General features: G+C 37.4%; 1 protein-coding gene across 1 annotated transcript in view; it reads right to left on the minus strand.

Annotated features, from left to right (window-relative positions):
- Positions 1 to 13,332, minus strand: part of LOC145670248 (uncharacterized) — a 276,166-nt gene extending 262,834 nt beyond the window's left edge. Inside the window, exon 1 of the mRNA XM_081738660.1 lies at positions 11,394 to 13,332. Within this exon, the coding sequence (XP_081594786.1) occupies positions 11,394 to 12,827 (1,434 nt within the window). The 5' untranslated portion in view covers positions 12,828 to 13,332. The remainder of the gene's footprint in view (positions 1 to 11,393) is intronic.
- Between the last annotated feature and the right edge of the window lie 6,776 nt (positions 13,333 to 20,108).

Raw genomic sequence — 20,108 nt, forward strand, 5'->3', positions numbered from 1 at the left:
CACAGCATGTTAACATCTGTTCAGAAAAGCATTATTATCATTCAATGCATATATGCAAAGGAACCGATAAATTCTTCCTATACCAATTAAATCAACTTTACTTTCACTTCGCAAACCCCAAAAGTATATGCTCCCAATTAAAAGACCATAAAGAAAAGAACTGATTGCATCAATTGTATTATAATACTATAATGACAAGATAGATACTGTAGAAACTGAAACAAAAAAAAAAAAAGTACACATACAGGTTTAAAAAGAATACGAAATAATTGCCTCTATATCGTAATATATATATATGAAATGAAATGGCGTGTCTCTGAGAAATTCAAAAACCATGAACTATAGCCAGTCGGATAGAACATATTGGGATTGTATTTCTTGACAAGAGCCAATGATCCAACCGTGGCCAACCTTTCCTTTTAGCATTTCCTTAGTCACTTTACGCAAACCTGTTTTGAAGTGACAGGTCTACATTAGAATGCTGTATTACATATGCATTGATTGTTCTTTTGCATATTTAAGCAAGTGTACACACATAACAAAGTGCTTCAAAGAAACATTCGATGTACCATTATGTGAATTGATACATTTTGATGTATAAACTGCCTTTAGTCCTGTCTTTGTGACACCGTTAATATTTCGAGCTTCTTATTTTTTGCCGACCGTACTTTATTGACTAAAAGACAGGGGACAGTCGAGCTGAGGTTCAGTACTGTCGTAAGCAATGCAACAAAGCCTCGTATCTCATATTCACTCTAGCACGTGGTAGACAAACGCATCTCCAACTTCTGACCGAGATGCATCCTCTCTCGTTTCTCTATGTCATCAATATGCACCCGGCCTCTATTTTATACAACATTACAGGCAGGGGCGTAAATAAGGGCCCCGCAGACCCCGCATTGCGGGGGGCCTCAAGCAATAATGGGCCCCCCATCGTGAAGTAGGATATAGAGAAGGGGCCCCCGCTCCACGCTGTTTGCGGAAGGGCTCCCAAGCCTTTAGTTCCGCCAATGATTTATAGGGGCCGCACCAACGGGGGTCCTGTCCAAAAAACTTGTTAACATGCATTTATATACTTTCGCAATAAAACTGTACTTGTTTAAGAAGGAAGTTGTTGATGTGGCCTGAAATTTGATCTTCCACTTCATTTGTATTCTTTCTCTATGAAAGTAGCCTAGTTCTATATTTTTTCTGAAAATATAAGTGGAAGTATTTTACAATCACTTATGGTATTTCTGGTGCAGAATAATACCCGTTCAATATTACATAGACGTAGTGGCTTGTAGTACTGGACTCTTTCCCGAAAGCTTGAATCCCTCCCAACAAAAATATCTGGGTACGTGTCTGCAACATTAGGCCCCCCTTTGTGGTCTAGTAGCTAGCCTACGTGTGTTTCGTGAATAATATACTGGATTGGATTCATGGTGAGAAAGTATCGAACACACTACAGTGGTTCGGAAATCACTTTAAGGTGTAGGTCCCCTTATATATAACCTTGCTGCCAAGAAAGAACCTAAGTAATCTAATCTCGGTAAGAATACCAGTCTCGGACACAAACCCACTTTAAACTGTAATTTGCGCATCATATACGGTAGTTTCGATACTGAAAACGCATGTTCAACTTAGGGATGAGCAAAACCGGTTTCTATAAAAACCAGAAACGGGTTTCTAAAAAGACCGAAACCCGAAAAACCGATATTTCAGTTTTCACTAAAACCGGTTTGGTTTTCACCGAAACCGGTTTCGGGTTTCTCCAAAAACCGGTTCGGTTTTGCACCGAAACCGGTTTCGGGTTTCTTAAAAACCGGTTCGGTTTTCACCGAAACTAGTTTCGGTGAAAACTTTTGAAAACATATAAAACTATTTCTGTGGAAACGGATTCGGTTTCCGGAGAACAACGAAACACTATTCTGATCAGAAATAGAAAAAGAAATCGAAAAAAAAAACTTTTTAGAAAATTTTCACAAACCGGTTTCGGTTTTACTATAAACCCAAAACCGAATAACCGGTTTTTGTGCCCACCACTAGTTCAACTCTATTCAGCGATCAATTACTGGTGATCACAGAGAGTGAGTCGAGACGAGAAGTACTTAAATTTGTGACCACGGGCGCACCCACGGGGGTCCATGAGGTCCGGACCCCCGCAGAACTTCCTAACTAAACACACTTTTGTACACTTTCTCAATAAAACTATACTTGTTTAAGAGGGAAATGATTGATTGATGTAGTACGAAAATTTCATCTTATACTTCATCTATACGGTTTCGATTACCAGCAAGAATTCATATGTTTCGGATTTCAGATTAAGCTATAGGATTACGTATCATATAGTCTTAGTGCTGAAAAGCACGTGAGCTTCTGATATCCATATATGGTAATGATAAAACAATTATTTATAAACAAGTAATGTAAACATAAAACCAAAGTTTCTTGATCATTAAATAAACGAATAAATTTTCCCCGGTTTGATTTTAAATAGACCGTTCAGAGCAGTAGTGTAATAGTAAAAGATAAAATAAACTAGATGAAATAGAAAGTTCCTTTTTCTTTCGACTAAAAATCCCCTTTTGGAATGACGTCTTCAGTAATGACGTTGCTTAACATTCAGAAACCATTGACTGCATGGATGAAATCAAGGAGCGAACGAACTATAAGATAGGCCTATTTGTTGAAGGTGAAAGTCCTTTTAACGCTCTCTTGAAATGTCATTGCTTGCCAGTCAGGTAAAAGTATTGCTTACCACTGTATTACATTCTACTCCAACAGCGAGATCTCTTCATGGATGCTGTTAATAAAAAGAGAGAGGCATCCGCAGTAAAGAAGCTCCCTGCTGTTACGTTCATTAGTGAAAATTTATAAGCACTAAAAAACAGTAAAAATTTGTATTAACAGACTAGTAAGGTTTCCTTATAACGGAAAAAAATCTTTTTTCATTGATTTATTGCAAATCATTTTAGTAAGTAGTATTTGCGTAAAATGTTAGAAGGCTATTAGAAAATCGTTTAGATTAATATCCCAAGATTATGCCAGTTAGGATAAGGAAGATAATGATTAAAGCAAGTGAAGATGGCAGAATTTGTGGAATGAGAAAGTGGGAGGAAACGGATTGTACCCCGAGAAAACTCACGGACACGAGCTGTCCATCACAAACTTACTTTGTCGGGAATCGAACCAGGAGCCCCATCCAATAGAGAAAATCGTTCTACCACTTAGCCACCGTGTGTCCATGTGTGATTATTAGGAGTATGTACGCCATTGTTAGAGGAAGACGAACGACAATCGATTTGCTCCAGCAGAATAGAAAACTATCCATTATTATTGACAGGGAACGACATAACTTTTAGTTCAAGTATGTGCAAGTTGAAACAGGGGGTGTGCCAATCACAAAGGACTTATTGGTGTTGAGGGGCGTTTGAGACAATGTATAACATTTTCATAACAATCGAATAGCCGTAGTTAGGGTCTAATGGAGAAAGTCTTTCATCGTTCACTAACATCACAGGATATTAATTTTTGGAAATCTAAAAATTGATGTTATCGATAACCGCTTCACCCATTAAGATAAAGCTGATGCTGAACTATATTTTTATGAAGCTTTTCATTATCACTAGCACAAGGAGAACACAAATTATTATTAATAATAAGATATAGCCCAAACTTAACATATTGTCTCAAACTTTAATTTTCATTTAATAATATATTGTCTAATGAAAAGATCTGGTCTACTAGGGATAGCCAAAAAATTTCGGAATCCGAATTCCGAAAAATTTTATTTTCCGGAATCGGAAATTTCACTTTCCGGATTTCGGAAAAATTACAAAATTCAGAAAAATTCCAGAATTTAGAAAATTTCTGATTTCGGAAAAATCCCGAATTTTTCCGAAACCCGGGATTTTCCGAATTGCATAATTTTTCCGATTTTACGTTCCGGATTCCGGGAAGTAAAAATTCCGGAATTGGCAATCCCTAATCTATACCAATCGATAGATCACATAAAGCTAAACAAAATGAGATATTGCAGGGTAAATTTTCATGCATAGTTTTCGAGAAAATTGAGAAAAAATATTTTTTATGGTGGTAAAAGGTGTGTATGTCATTCATTGCCAATAATGTGTATTCTGCTGCAACTGATTAATTACTCATTTATGTACCGTATATATAAACAAATACATTATCCAGTAGCAGATTATATCTATTGTTTATTTTTCATAACACTGACACGCATACTATGCGTAAAATATAGTTCTTGGTTAATTGAATAGTAGGCTTAAAGTGCTATGTATAAGTCGAAACGTACCTCGACCTGAAATACAGTATTTTACAATAGTTACTAAGCTAATTGTTTGAAGGACTTTGTGCATACTAAGGTTTATCTGACAATAGATCACGCATAACTCAAAGTCAAAGCATAACTACTGTCACTATTTCTAGGTTTGTTCAGCGGCTGCCATATCGTCGCTTGGGAACCAGAGGAACGTAACTCCATTTTCGTAGGTTTACAAGCGAGAGGACAAAAATATTATTTTCTTAGAAAGATGTGTTTTTAATAAGATGGTAATTGAGTTACATTACAACAGATGATCGACAAGGAGAACAGATGGCGTTACGTTCTATTTACACCAAGTGGGACTTTCAAAGTCATGTTCAAACATGAAGAAAACGAAAACTCAATTTTTGGAGTTACGCTCATCTGGTTCTCATGCGGCGATATGCAGTGATATGAATATTATTGTGTTACATATTTTGAGCAACTTTCTTGGATATAAAGTGGTCGAATCAGGTAGTATCGGTAGGTTTGTACTTGGGAGTTGGACATTCGTTAATTACACCTAAAGACACTTGTTTAAAATATTTGAAAATTTAATTAACGGTTCAAATATTTAAAATAATATAGTATAGTACCATACTTTTTCAAGTGTGCATTCAAGTAAACGAACAGACGTCCGGCTCAAAATTAGTAATAGAAGTTCCTTTCTGCCTTTCAGCTAATCTTCTCTGTTTAAGAGCATCTTATACTAATCGTGTGACATGAAATAAAATAATTCAGTTTTACATCTAATGGCTACGCCCCGTAAGCTACAGGAGAGGAATGATAAATGCAAGTGAAAAATTATGAACAAATTTTTGGTAGGAGAATATGGAAAGAAACCGGAGGACCATGAGAAAACCTATAAGCACGATGTTGTCCACCACAACATCAAAAGCCTGCGATCTAAATAGGGACCCCTTGCCAGGGACGTACGCAGGGGATGGGTCCTGGGAATCCGGACCTGCCTCCCCGAAATCCGGACTTTTTGTAAATTTAGTCTAATTTTAGGGACAATTTTACAATTTTTAATATAATTTAGCCTGAAATTGTGTTTGGACCCCCCGAAAAGCTTTGGACCCCTCCCGAAATAAATTCCTGCGTACGTCCCTGCCCCTTGCACAAGAGGTTATACCTACTATTATAGTTGCAACTGTAATAAATTAATAATTTCGGAAAAGATAAACTAGCTAACCACCTGTCATTATTAAAAAATTACATTTTCTTCGTATTTATGTTAAAACAATCTGTTTAAATTTCCTAAGCAATGTTTATTAACGGAATGTTACGGAAAAGGTAAAAAAGTTGAATCAATTTCCTGGGCACACATGGAAAATAAGCGTGAAATTTCCTGTGACTTCCTTTTACAATATCATGATTATTATTTACCTGTATGCTGTTTCTAACTAAAGTTTGGATTTGTTTGATTGACATTTAAAGCTACTTTCCAGCACCGAGGATCCCAAATGATACTTCAAGTGAAATTAGTCACAAGTAAAATCATATCTGTAGCTTTGCAACCCCCATAACAAATCGAACCCACACGACCATGCGCACAGAAAACTCGCCATGAGAGAACGTTGTTGCTAAATTTGTCACCTCACTCATATGGTTCTGCTTTTGTGATTAACTCCTAAAAAACGTTAATCAATTTTAACAATGCTTTCGATGTTTTGCAGAATTGCCTCTTCAGTTTCAAGCAGTAATGTCCAAACTCTCGGACTTAATCGATTTCGACTTCAAAATATGAGCACGAGCCATTATATGTACTAGTGTTGTCAACGAGACAAAAAACATTTCAAATCTGAGACGAGACAAGAAACATGACAATTGTCGTTTAGGTTTAGAGACGAGATGAGAAACATGACACAATTGTCGTTTAGTTTTAGAGACGAGATGAGGAACATGCAGGCCCGTATCCAAGGGGGGTTTAGGAGGGCCGGGCCCCCCTAAATTTTTTCTGGCCTCCTAAAAGTTTTACAGTAGGCTTGCAAAAGAAGTATAATATGGTGATGAACTATCATATAGTCGGATCGGCCCCCCTAACTTCAGCCGGGCCCCCCTATATTTTTGGGCTGGCTACGGGCCTTGGAACATGACAATGTCGTTTAGTTTTAGAGACAAGAAAAATAAAAAAAAATGTTGTTTAGTTTTAGAGACGAGGTGAGGAACATAACATTGTCGTCTAGTTTTAGAGACGAGAAACATGAAAATTGTGGTTTAGTTTTAGAGACGAGACGATAAATATGACAATGTTTCTTAGTTTTAGACAAGAGACAGGAAACATGACAATTCTCGTCTAATTTTAGAGACGAGATGAGAAATTTCACAAGTCTCGCGAGGAACATTAATTCACTAAAATCTTAGATTTCAAACACTATTTTAGCGTTACATCATTCATAGTATAAAAACAATAAAATGCTAAAGAGATTGAAGTACGAACAGATTGAAGAGCGTTTATAAATGTAAAGATAGGCAAGTCATTACACAATACTCTGCGATAATAAATATGAATTCAACATTGTTCTATATGACAGCCTTCGTAGATTTCTCGTGACTTGGAAGGCTTTTGATAACTTGAAGATGAAATTGATGAAAATGAAAAGAAAATTAATTCGCGATATAAACTTTTACATAAACTTACGAAATGAGGCAATTTTATTTCTTGTATTGTCTCGTCTCGTGGACAACACCAGTTAACACGAATTCTGTAAGTAAAATAATGACCCAGAGCCGGAATTGAGCGAACGCGAGTACTATTGAGGTGATGGGTGCAAGCACAAGCAAATGAAAGTCTCACTAAGGATAGCAAGCCCTAGCAGGTTTTCTTTTCATACATACTTCCACCAATCTTCGCCTTACCTTGCCACTCCATCGGGAAAATGAAATCTTTAAGTTTTACGTCCCACAATTATGCCGGCTAGGCTAAAGGAGACGGTGATGATGGAAAATTAATGAAATGGTGGAATGAAAAAAGTGGGAATAAACGGGAGAACTCCGAGAAAACCCACGCCCACGGTATTTGTCCACCACAAAGTTCACTTGGCGCAAGCTGGATTCGAACCGAGGACCCCATACACCAGAGGTGAACACTTTACCACTGAGCCACCGCGGTCCCCTTCCCCTTCATCGAGAGTAACTGGAATCGTGATCACGTGTCACTCTTGTGTAGGTCACATTCTTTAGCAAATAATGCACGGCGCAGACCTCCTCACATTTTGAATTTTGCTTCCCCTGACAAATTTCTGGAAGAAACCTTCAATCTAATGAAGTTAAAGAGAATGAATCTCATTGCAGTGTGAGTGAGCGAGGATAGACCGCATTGAGATTAGCGAGCCCATTTAGAATAGTGAGTCGGAGCTCGCACAAACCTGAATAAACCTTGACGGCAAAATGAGCATCTATGTCCGAAGTGATTGAAAAAAACAAGCCCGAAGGCCCGACGTTTGTGTAAATTACCGGCAGGGATAAGGGAGATTTTCTCCTTCAATCAGATTTTGATCTCACATATAGAAACTAACCGAATCATCCTTAAAGGGGATGCTTGCTCCCTGTTTAGTGATAGGAAGTTAAAATATTGTCAATTTCCACATGTCCTTTCATGTAGGTAAGTTTAATCTGTTAGCTCTATTCCGAAATGAAATAAACAATTAACTTTTGGCTTATTCTAATTTTATACTCATAGCCTCTAGCATCGTTAGCTTCTAAATATCGAGGGGGAGGGGGGGAGACATGCTACATTTTTCACATCATATCATAAACGTATTTAAAATTGCATCTGTTGTCGAGCCGACCCTGTTCTTGGCACAGCCTGGCCACCAAAAATAGGGATCCTTAGGTCCTAGGCAATAGACTACTTGGCCACCGCCTTTCACTTAGTCCCGGGCAGTAATTACCAAGCAATAAAGTATCACATACCAGACGAGCTGAGATGAGTCAACCACGTCCCTGGCTGAACCTGCCCACTCCATATGGAAAACTTCATTTTCTAGACCACGGGCTAGTTGCCCCTCAAATTTGGTTCAGATCCGACTACTAGTTATCGAGAAATAAAAGTACAACATACAAGGCGAGCCGAGCTTGTCCCTGGTCGATCGCGGTCACCAAATATAGCGGCCTTTATTCCTTAGACAATAGGCTACTTGCCCATGGAATTTCGTTCAGATCTGACCGATAGTTACGGAGAAATAAAGTAGCACACACAAGGCGAATTGAACCGAGCCGAAACGAGCCTGGCCACCAATATAGCATTTTTTATTAACTTGGCCATGGGCTATTTCCAAACCAACTTTGGTTCAGATCCGGCCAGTAGTTGCAGAGAAATAAAAGTACCACACACACACAAACCTGGAGTGAAACTATAAGCTTCAGAATGCTTATGCCGAGAACTAATAAGGGTGAATTTATGCGGAATGTATATTTCGCGCCCTCGAATTACGGAAAAGACATTCAAACTATTGGATTATAATATGACAAAAATAGGCCTACTCAAAAAAAAAGAAAAAAAAGAAAGAAAGAAAGAAAGAAAAAAAGAAAAAAACCGAGGGATCGCGGTGGCTCAGTGGTAGAGAGTTCACGTTTGGTGCCTGTGGTCCTTGGTTCGATTCCTAGTCGCACCAGGTGAACTTTGTGGTAGACGTACATCGTGAGCATGGGTCTTCTCGAGGTTCTCCCGTTTCCTCCCACTTTATTTATTCCATCATTCACTTCTCCTTCAGCTTAGTCCACGTAAACGTGGAACGTAAACTGAAAGATTTCATTTCATTTCAGTTTTCCAAGAAAACGATATATTCTGAAAAAAAATAACACTTTCCCAAAATTAAATCCAGATTCCCTTGGAAATTATTGGGTGGGAAATGTTCCACCCGTTCGCGCCCTCCTCTAATGACGCTACCACAATATATACATTATTTTCCACTGTTTTCAGTCGCCAGTTTATTTTATTGTGTCTATGTCTTTATATGCTTATATAATCATCTCCCCATATCTTTCAGTTTCTCATTCGAGATGAAATTGGGGTGACGACGTTATACTGTATATAACAAACTCATGTATGGATTTGCAAACATCTTATATTCTACATGTGCAAAGTACAATCCTATATTCGAATGTATACAGAAAAATTAGGTGCGGAAATCTTAGACAATGAATATTTAATACAATTATAGTTTCTAAGTTTATTGATTTAACAAATTTCTTTATTACTGTTGTCAGATAACCATTTCCGTGTGTGTGTTAAGAGGGGGGGGGGGGGCGTCATTCTTTCATTTTGAATTATTGCAGCTTCAGATCTTTGTGTCCTGTTGGACTTAATTTTATCCCTCCCAATATCGATAACTTAAGTCGCATACTGGGTGTAACTAATCAATTCTGCCAAGTTTTGTAATAGGTATAATCCATTAGAGAACTTCCACTAGGGAATAAGTAACATTCATTCACTGCGTATTAACGTTATCCTTAACTTCATCGTATTGGATGGGGGTTCGGCAGTTAAGTTGCAGAGTGCTCATCACTGGTGCTAAGGATAGCAGGTTCTTTTCCGGGATACTCTCTTCCCTTTGACGCGAGCAGTCCCGGGTTCGATTCCCGGTGGAACCACTCGGTCGTAAGAGTGTAAGAAGCTTTTTCAGACCAGCCATAGTGAGTGAGGTTTTCCTCACTCACACCAGGCAAATGCCGGATGGTACCTAGCATACAGGTCCGAGGATGCTTCCTTCCTTCCCCAATCCTTTCGTCCTTCCCTTTCCCCGGATAGTATGATCGCCGAGGGACGTCGTCTCTCATGCGTGACGCGCTAACATGGCCATAGATGTCGAAAGCCCAGAAATCTAAATCCTAAAATCCTTTTCCAGGATCCTATTTATTAGGTAATGAGTGCCTATGAGTTTTCTCTGGTTTTAACGTTTTCTCTAATTCTCTCATTCCATTAATTCTTCCATCATTCACTCACGCTTGTGATCCATCGCTAGGCTATATGGCACAATCGCGGAACATTAAAATTTCTGAGAATAATACCCAAAGATAAATGAGACGATGAGGATGATAATAATCAAGATTGTAGAATGAAGAAAGTTGGAGAAAACGGGACCTGTGCTGGCTCAGTGATAGAGCGCTCACATTTGGTGCGTGAAGTCCCTGGTTTGATCTCAGATCGTGCCATGTGGGTTTTGTGGTGGATAAATACAGTGTGAGTGAGTTTTCTCAGGGTTCTCCCGTTTCCTTCCACTTTCTTCATTCCTTATTACTCTCTCCGCTTGGCCCCGGTTCATAGTGTAGGACGTTATTATTATTTTTTTAAAAAATAAAAAGTTGGAGAAAACAGCAGAACCCCACGAAAGCAGACGCACACGCCATTTGTCCACCATAAAACCCACTTGAAGCTAACTGAGACCAAAACAGAGATATTATGAAACAGATATGACCACTACCTTTAATTTCGTTAAACTGTTTTTGTATTAAAACAACCATATTCATTTTAGCGACTCAGATTACGTATAGAGATATATTATTTTGTTTGAGATTTGTTTTGGCTAAAGCAAACTATAAGAAATTATATATAAATGGAAAGAGAATACTAACAACTAGGTCCACTGGTGATTTCAGCCCCCCTTTCGCCGGAGTAGAGGATTTTGAATACGAAAGAGTGAAAAGTCCTGACAAAATACTGGTAACTCAAGTAAAAACGGAGTAGGGATGACCGATTCCGAAATTAGGAAAAATTCCGGATTTCGGAAAAAATCCGGAATTTAGTAAATTTCGGAATTCAGAAAAATTCCGGAATTTTTCCGAAATCCGGAAAGTTTTGGCCATCCCTAAAACAGAGATATGACGCCGGGAAAATTCTCCCCGGTCACCTCTGAGACCATCACCGATTATTACTGGTCATGAGTGGGATTCGAACCAGTAACAGACAGGTCTCCCAATCATCAACCTAATGCCTTAGACCTCTTAAGAATGAATCGTAATAAATACTATCCGGTTACACAAATCAAAGTATAGGAGATTGTTTATAGCAATAATGGTTGAGGCACAGTAAGTAAATAAGAACATAAAATCTTTTTTATATATAAAATAAACTCTTACTTACCTTTGTAGATTCATGTAGCAAGAAGGTTTGAATTCCAGCTCGCACACGATTTTTTACGCCACGTACAGTTCCTTTAGAGCTTCTGATAGTGCTTGAAGAATCCTTGTCAAAAATATCCTTAAATCCTGCAAATGATTGATCATTATCCAAGTCGTTCTCATTAGGGTCCACGGTATTTTCGTTCAAATGAAATTGATAGAACTTATCGGTTTCGTACGATGTACTGCGTTCTGCTTTAGGCTTTTTGATTTCCTTTATTTGTTGTTGTTGTGATTCTTCTGTTTTTTGTTCTGAGGCCTTTTTCTCTTCATAGGTACGTTCCTCTATAATAGGAACACATGCTTTTGTTGTTATAGGTACTGTAGATATGTTATTATTAGCTGTAGATTTGTTCTTGGGTGTTATACCATTGTGCAAAACGCTTATTGTGGGCTTGTCACTTATTTTACCGTTACATGTACCATTGTTAATGCAGAATTTCTTCGTTCTCTCTCTGATATCTTGAAGAAGATTTTGAGGCAAAGATTGTTGTGAGTTATCTTTGACACTTTCTTCCTCTTTCTTTATGTCCTTCTGATTGTTGATATTATTCTGATCATTAATTTCCTCATGTGTTTCGCTTAAATCACTGCTGTTGAGCGAATCACAGCTAATATTGCTGTCATTGTCGCTGTCTTCGGAATTTGTATTTTCAATACTTGTCAAGCTTCCTCGTCTTCCATTGACAGTAACAGTTATTCCATTTGAAGCAGTGCTATTTGTTGATGTTAGTTTTCTTTTGGGCAGGGGTGGGGGTGTACTACCATCAAGGTCGCTACATGTTCCACTGTCTAATGTATCGCTTGGAGACGATTGTCCACTTGGACTTTTTCCGTTTTGACAAGGCAATGGACCGTAGAAGAAATATGGATTATGGTTGTTATTATTATTGCCTATTGTATCTTTCACATATAGATCGGGTAATTTGTTGTTCTGTTGTGATACATGGACATTTCCATTAGTACCATTGCTCACACAAATGCGAATACATCCATCTAAATGATTTTTACCGTTGATTTCGTCATAGATATTATTTTCCATTTTTGCATTACAGCCAACAACCTTGGGTTGTGTGTTGTGGCCGCCTTTTCCAGTACTGATGTTGCTGTGAGAGATATCGTTATTTTCTGCTGGTTTAACATGGATGTTGACTACGTAATCGTTGTTGGCTCGAGTTCCATTTGGGATCTTCACCACCGGACGAGAAGCTTCCTGGAAGCTAATTATCTTTGGAGGTTCCACAGCCGCCACAGGTGCTGGCGGCGGTGGTTGCACCAAGTTCTTCTTCTTTAACGTCTTAGGAGGGAGTGGAGGGGGTACATTGCATTTAGCAATGTCCTCCATTTCTTTAGGACTCGAGAACGTAATCTCGCGCGTTAAGACGGATTCCAGCATGTGTGCAGGATTAGCCAACTCGAAATCCAAATTTCAAAGATTATATTTTTTAAAAAAAAATAAATGTTAACACATACAAACACTACAGGGAAATTCTATAACCCGATTAAGTTTCAGCACTTTTGTTTACAGTACACACCACAATGTATGTTCACTGTTTTTATTATTATTAATATTGATATCTTTATGTTTGATTCAACTGACTTTTGTCATTTACACAATATATTCACATAGCACTAAAAATTATGTCACTACACTATCACCACAAAAATAATTCGTTAATCAATTTCTCATTACAAAAAAACACATTAACACTCTTCATAAGCACATATCAAGTCTTGTTGAGAGAGGATTTGCGTTCTTGCGGTCGCGAGTCCTGGCATACGAAGATAACCAGTTCTCAAGTAAATGTGTTATAGCGGCAGTTCAGTTTCACGCACGCGAAGTGCAATGCACCACACTGCTCACCAGCTGCTCTCAATCTGCCCGTTGGCTCAGCGGTAACAGGTAAACCGCAGCACCTGAAAGTAGAGAAAAGTCACGTGACTGAGGCTGAAACACAGGGAGACCACACGTCGGCGGTCGGTCGCTCTGCTACCTCAACGTTCACTAAAAGATTGAAAACAGACGGGGAGGGGAGAAGTAGTGACCTTGACACTGAAGAGGTAAAAACAAGAGTTTTAACCAACAGCTGATTAACTCTGTTGAATACTTATGTTGCTCTTCATGACCTTTGGCTCAACGTCTAAATTGATCCACAGGTAGCTCAACTTGTTGAAACAACCCAAGGAGCAAAAATATGTTGTGCAAGATAGCACAGAAAACGAAAACTAGTTAGTAACATTAAAACTAGTTTCACTACCTTAAAAATTAATTAATTACTATGTTTTTGCATTTACGAGTAACTTTCTAAGAAATTCACTGAGTTATTGCTCAAAACTTTCTTTTATTTACATTATATACATCTGCATTTAATTGACTTCTGAGGTATGGTTTGCGAAGAGATCCAAGAAATTTGTGTGTAAATGAGTGCTTGGGTCTATGTTTACTGTCATAGTAGTGCTATCGGTTCTATTTAGTATCTTGTTTTGTATGAGCATGGGTCCGCTTTCAATTCTTGGTAAGCAGTGTTTGAATTGGGCATTATTATTATTATTATTATTATTATTACATTATTATTTAATTTTAGGTTTGAGCCTGGAAATGTTTCTTCCACGTTTCTCTTCAGCTTCCTCTTTTAACTCCTTTCTTCTATTTTTCAAATAATCAATCAGATGTGTTCTTCTTCTTCCTATTCCTTGCTTTCCTTTTATGGCGGTATGAAGAAGAAAAATTTCTTCGCAAAATGTGTGCAATCCAATTGGCCTTCTTACGAAGGATGCTGGCTAGAAGCGTTCTCTTCTCTCCTATCTGTTTTAAAACATCTTCATTTGTTACTCTCTCTACCGAAAAATTAAGATGCTAAAAATCATGTCCACTGTAAACTTTTAATATAAATTCTGTCATATTCAAGTAATTCCTAAGTCCACATTAACTCATTGATCAATCTTCCCTCTCTGTTTTTCTTTCTTGCCTGCTTCTTTCAAGTGTTGTACACAGAATTTTATTGAGTGGGACTCAATCTCACATTCTCTCAGGGCAAGTGTGTTTTTTGTATACGTATTTTATTATAATAAGTGTTTATTTTTCGATAATACTTTGCTCAAGATGAGTTAAACCCCGAAATTCCCCTTACGTACGCCACTGCTTCTTTGAATTGCAGTGATGAATTCATTTCTAGGAAATTTATTGAAATATTTTTATTTGCCGTTTTTCTATTTATGGAATTGTCATCTAGGAGCAGTAATGCTATATACTTGTTTTAAACACTTTTATAGCAACGCAGAACTCCTCCGTGGCTAAGCGGTTAGCTTACGCGCATTTGGCGTGGAAGGCCCAGGTTCGATTCCCAGCGGGAGCTCATGTAGTTTAGATTCCACGTTAATCAGTAGGCCCACGTCTCATATAAGCCTCGATGCTGAAAAAGACGTTAAACTCAAAATCAACTCAACTCATTCTAACAAGAATGAATACCAAATACTACAATAAATAGGTTACCAGTTGTAGTTTCCTAGGCTACTTCTTAAAAATTAAATTAACACGATTTTCTCTTAAAAGGCAGGGTACCCAGGTGTAACACGCCGATTTGATAAGATTGCACAGACATAAAGAACATTGAAAAAGAAGCGACCTGTATTTTTTAATATCGGCCAACAAACATTCAAAGGGCATATGGGCATAAAAATGGGGTCAAAATGAGATTGTGTGGAATATAGCGAGAACGAGAAGAGATATTGGAAAAGTTTAAATGTACGAAATACTACCCATAGTTGACGCAATTCAATGAGGTAGAACGCACCCATAAGAAGAGAGCAGAACATCCAAAAATGGACCAATCACGTGTACAACATTGTCACAATGTGTTACGGAAATGAGCGAAAAGGGTGATAACGAGCAGGAAGAAAGAAGAAACGAAAACAGAAAATACATGTTTTTGGTTTGGGTGCATACGTTGCCCGTATGCGAAACAGACGCAGATTTATCTCAATGCCCAAAGATGGGATAACACGCAGGAAGGATGCAAATGCCGTTCATATAGACAGCCAGCGAGACAGCACTGCGCGGTGGGTTGCATATATCGCGAGTGAGAACAACGATTAGATGGATGTTATAAACGAAAATGTGTGTAGGCAGTATATCCTGACCAGCGAACGAGTGCGGGCGGCCGATTTTGGAACTAAAATACAAACAACAGTGTTTCTAACCGGATTACTTGTAATTAATCTATCACAGTTGTTTTTGCCCTGTTCATAATAAACCACTTCACGCATATGTTCAAGTTAAGACAAACACAATTTCAAAAATTATGTAAGTTATTTTCAGAACATTTTAAGGGACTGCAAAAAAAAAAAAAAAAAAAAAGTACATACACCCTCCATATTAATTTGGCAATAACTTGCGAATAAACTAACCTCAGTGTTGTACAAAGGAACACTGAGAACTTCGTAGCATTAGAGTGTAAGGAATTCCTACTTAATCTGTTAACAAAATTTCGAAGTTCATCTTTGTGAATCAAAGTTATACTTTGGCAACTGCGCTTTCATTGTTTAAAGCAAGTTTTATTGGGTAGTTTTGATATAAGGCGTCTTCGAAATTGCTACAATTTGGACCATGTGATCGATCGATTGACAGTACCTTCAGTAACAAATTTGCATTGAGATCATTTTCAAATGTGCTGCAAAAGACTGGTGACAGAGAAACTGAAGACTGGTGACAGAGAAACTGATAATCTAACCGCCTCCGAAGGAGATTTGGATCCGCCCCTAATTAAGATGGTAGATAAAGATAACTTTCTCTTATATCTAACCTGTCATATTTAGCATGGTTTGGTAATTTAAAAATCCAGTATTTCTACCATATTTTGAAAAATTTATTTAAAAGAAATAAACCCAATGTTACATTGGAGGCGGTAGGGGAGCGATTAAAATTTAAAGTGGGGAGCCTGACAATTGATATCTTATAGTTCCAGTGAAATTCAGAAAAAATGAATTACATATTAAAAAAGAAATACAAAATACATTTTCATGGTAACTCTTACATTCATTATGTTATTATAAAGTTAATGGTACTTTTGAAATTGATTAGAGTGAATAGATATGTATTTAAGTAACAAAACTACTTGGGTAAGTTTTTCAAAATATCAAGTTAAAAGAACGAAGTTTGTCTTCCACTGCCATCTCATTGCTCAAAGATACCGGCGATGAAACAATTGGACGGAAATCATGCGGCCGCTTCTTACATCAAATCATGAAGAAGAAGGAGTGCCAATGTTAATTACGTAAGTTCAGTTTAAAAAAAAAAAAAAAAAAAAAGAATCCCAACCTCTTGGAACTATACGTAGCACATTTTAGTACTTACACTTGAAATAAAAATGCAGCTGTTTAAAGACGATTGATTGTCTTTGTCTTTGAATTTCATATGTGCACACAGGATTTGTTAAACAAGACCGTACATCTGATATGTTTGAACTATATGCAACTTATGCTCACGGGCTAAACTCAGTCTTCTGAAGTCAATCGACAAATGATTATGTATTACAGACACAAAGACAACACTAGGCTCCCAAGTTTCAAACAGATAGTAGAATTAATTCTTTGTCACAAGAGACCTAGGGTCTGAAAGAAATTCAGAGGGAGTTCAAAGGGAATACTCATAAATAAAAGTTCTGAATTTATTGTGTATTGAACCAATGATATTTATGCTTACATTACCCATGCGCTGATGTTTTATCGATACTTTTATTTCACGTTTACCAAAAGGCTGGATTACGATAATAATCCTAAAAAAAATGCATTGTAATCAGGTTTTACAAGGCAATTCCGAAAGACAATCTATCCAATCCCGTAGCCCTTTAAAAATTAAGGAAAATTTCTTCTTCACTTCCTTTTCCCCCAAAGGGTTCACATTCATCGAAAAAATGAAATGAAATTTCTTTAGTTTAACGTCCCATGATTATGCTCTTTATGCTAGAGGAGACAGATGATTAATGAAAGTGAAAGATTGTAAAATTAATTGTTGGGCTCTCACAGAACCACGTACAACAAAGACACATGCGGTAGCCAATAGACCTACGAAGAGAACTTCCATACAACTCAAGAAAATAATTTAGTTGTCAATCGATAGACCTACATTAAAACAAATACAAGCATCGCGAGCCTTAACTTGATTTAAACTTACAGTTACAAGATATTGCGCAAGTATCTAAGCTACCAACCCATAATTAATCTTTTAGTCATTAACATCTTATTACTGAGTTTTACAGGTTTCTACTGTTTTATAATGAAATCAAATAAAACGTAATAATTTTTTATATATATAATCTGCTTAATACACGGTAGAAATTCACTTGTGTGCTATCTTGTTCTTAAATTGTTAATTTCCATGCATATGCCATTACCCACAATACATCTGCATTACTGCAGGAATAACTATTACTGCATTCAATAATAACTATATCATTTATGGAGTTTTTTATTAAGCGAAACAAATTAGGCTACTTATAACATGTAAACTGCAACTTTTGAAAATCTTTGGATACGCTGCAGAGTGACGCTCTCCGTTCCCCTGTCCCACCGCGCTTACCAAGAAACTGATGTAAACACAACACTAGCGCCCTCCACGAAAAACCGCACTAATACCTGGTTAGGTAATAGTAACACAAAAACAAAATTGTTACTATTACTGTTATGTTGTATGCACATTTTCGTAGTGATATAATGTTGATACTCTTGTGTGGTACTGATATTAATGTTGATGTTTATCTTACGTATGTGGACCACCTGCTATTACATTCTACTTTGCTATGAATGTTTGTTCCCATTACCCGATATATGCAACCCACTGCGCAGTACTGCCTCGCTGGCTGCCTATATAAACGGCGTTTGCATCCTTCCTGTGTGTTATCCTACCTTCGTGCTTTGAGATAAATCTGCGTTTTTTTCGCATATGGGTAATGTATGCACCCTAAGCAAAAACACGGATTTTCTGTTTTCGTTTCTTCTTTCTTCCTGCTCGTTATCACCCTTTTCGCTCATTTCCGTAACACATAGTAACAATGTTGTACACGTGATTGGTCCATTTTCGGATGTTCTGCTCTCTTCTCATGAGTCCGTTCTACCTCATTGAATTGCGTCGACTATGGGTAGTATTTAGTACAATTAACCTTTTCCGATATCTCTTCTCGTTCTCGCTATATTCCACATAATCTCATTTTGACCCCATTTTTATACCCCTATTTGACCCTTTCAATGTGCTTGTTGGCCGATATATATATATATATATATATATATATATATATATATATATAAACGTGTCGCTTCTTTTTCAATGTTGTTTATGTCTGTGCAATCTTATCACAATCGGCGTGTTACACCTGGGTTCCCTGCCTTGTTAGATTTAGTAAGTTACTAATGGTCAACATAGCGCAGAAGACCCGGATTTGATTCCTGGCGTGAGTTCATGGGGTTCGGATCTTACCTTAAGCTGTAGGTCCACGTCTCATATAACCTGGGTGCTGAAAGGAACGCTAAACTTAATCCCTCCATCTTCCCCCCCCCCCCAAAAAAGTCTGAACTAACATCTTAGCATATTTTAGAATAATTATTTCTTGTCAATTGTCTACTATCAGTGTAGAAATCTTAGCTACACAAATTTAAAAAAATAATGTAAATAAACCATGTGCTGCATTTTATTGCGTTTTTTTCATTTTGCTAAGTTCCATTGCATTGTTACAAAAGAAGTCGTTCGTTCCCAGAGCTTTGAAGTTCAAAGACTGAATGTGCAGTGTCATATACCTGAGATAGCATTGTTAAAAACAGAAGCTTGTAGGGCCATTTCCTGTCACATTGAGGTTTATTTTATAATATATACATAAAGGATTACTGTATAATGGGAGCGTTTCCATGAAGAGTCTATCTAATCTCGGTAATTATAATGTTGTAATTATAATTACCAAGATTAGACTCTTTGCAAAAAATAGTGTCATACGGCGCCACGAAACAGTGCTTGGCGCCACAATAACAACTTTCCTTCCCCTCTATCGCATTGAAGAGCGAGGAAAGGGGTTGCAAGCTACTAACAGAAATAACTTATCCTGTTTCTTATGGTTATTTAGCACAGTGATTCTCAACTTGAGCGTTAACGCCCCCCAGGGGAGTTGTCGTTTCCAAAGGGCCTCTAGAACAAAAAGATACGACAGGGGGCGATAAACTATTTAGGGGCCTTAGAGATTTCTTAACTTGTTAGATTTTTTCGTATTATTTGACGAAAGCCATTACGCAACTTACAAGTTATCAAAAGTTTAACATTTCCGGATATAATTACTGGACTAAGAATAGTGAACGTACAACACATTCTATTCAGGCAGGAAATAAATTTAATTCAACAAAATTTGAAAAGAATGCGCAGTGTTTCTTGTATGCTAAAACAAGTGAAAATCACAAAAGAGTATAACCGGATAAGGCGGTGAAAAGTGTTCTTAAACGGATTGCTGTGGTATTTGTAACAAAGGTACTTTGTATCGAAAGATAACTTTGGCTAGAAAATCAACTTCAAATTCCTTCAAATTTCAAAGTTATTGTTGAAAATTCGAAAATAAAAAATTGTTCATATTTTAGGTTACGATGAATATACTTTGTGTGAAGGACCTTACCGAAAACAAACAAACAAACAAAAAAAAATGTA

This window comes from Thermobia domestica, chromosome 14 (assembly GCF_964235325.1).
Source record: "Thermobia domestica chromosome 14, izTheDome1.hap1.1, whole genome shotgun sequence".
Classification (NCBI taxonomy): domain Eukaryota; kingdom Metazoa; phylum Arthropoda; class Insecta; order Zygentoma; family Lepismatidae; genus Thermobia; species Thermobia domestica.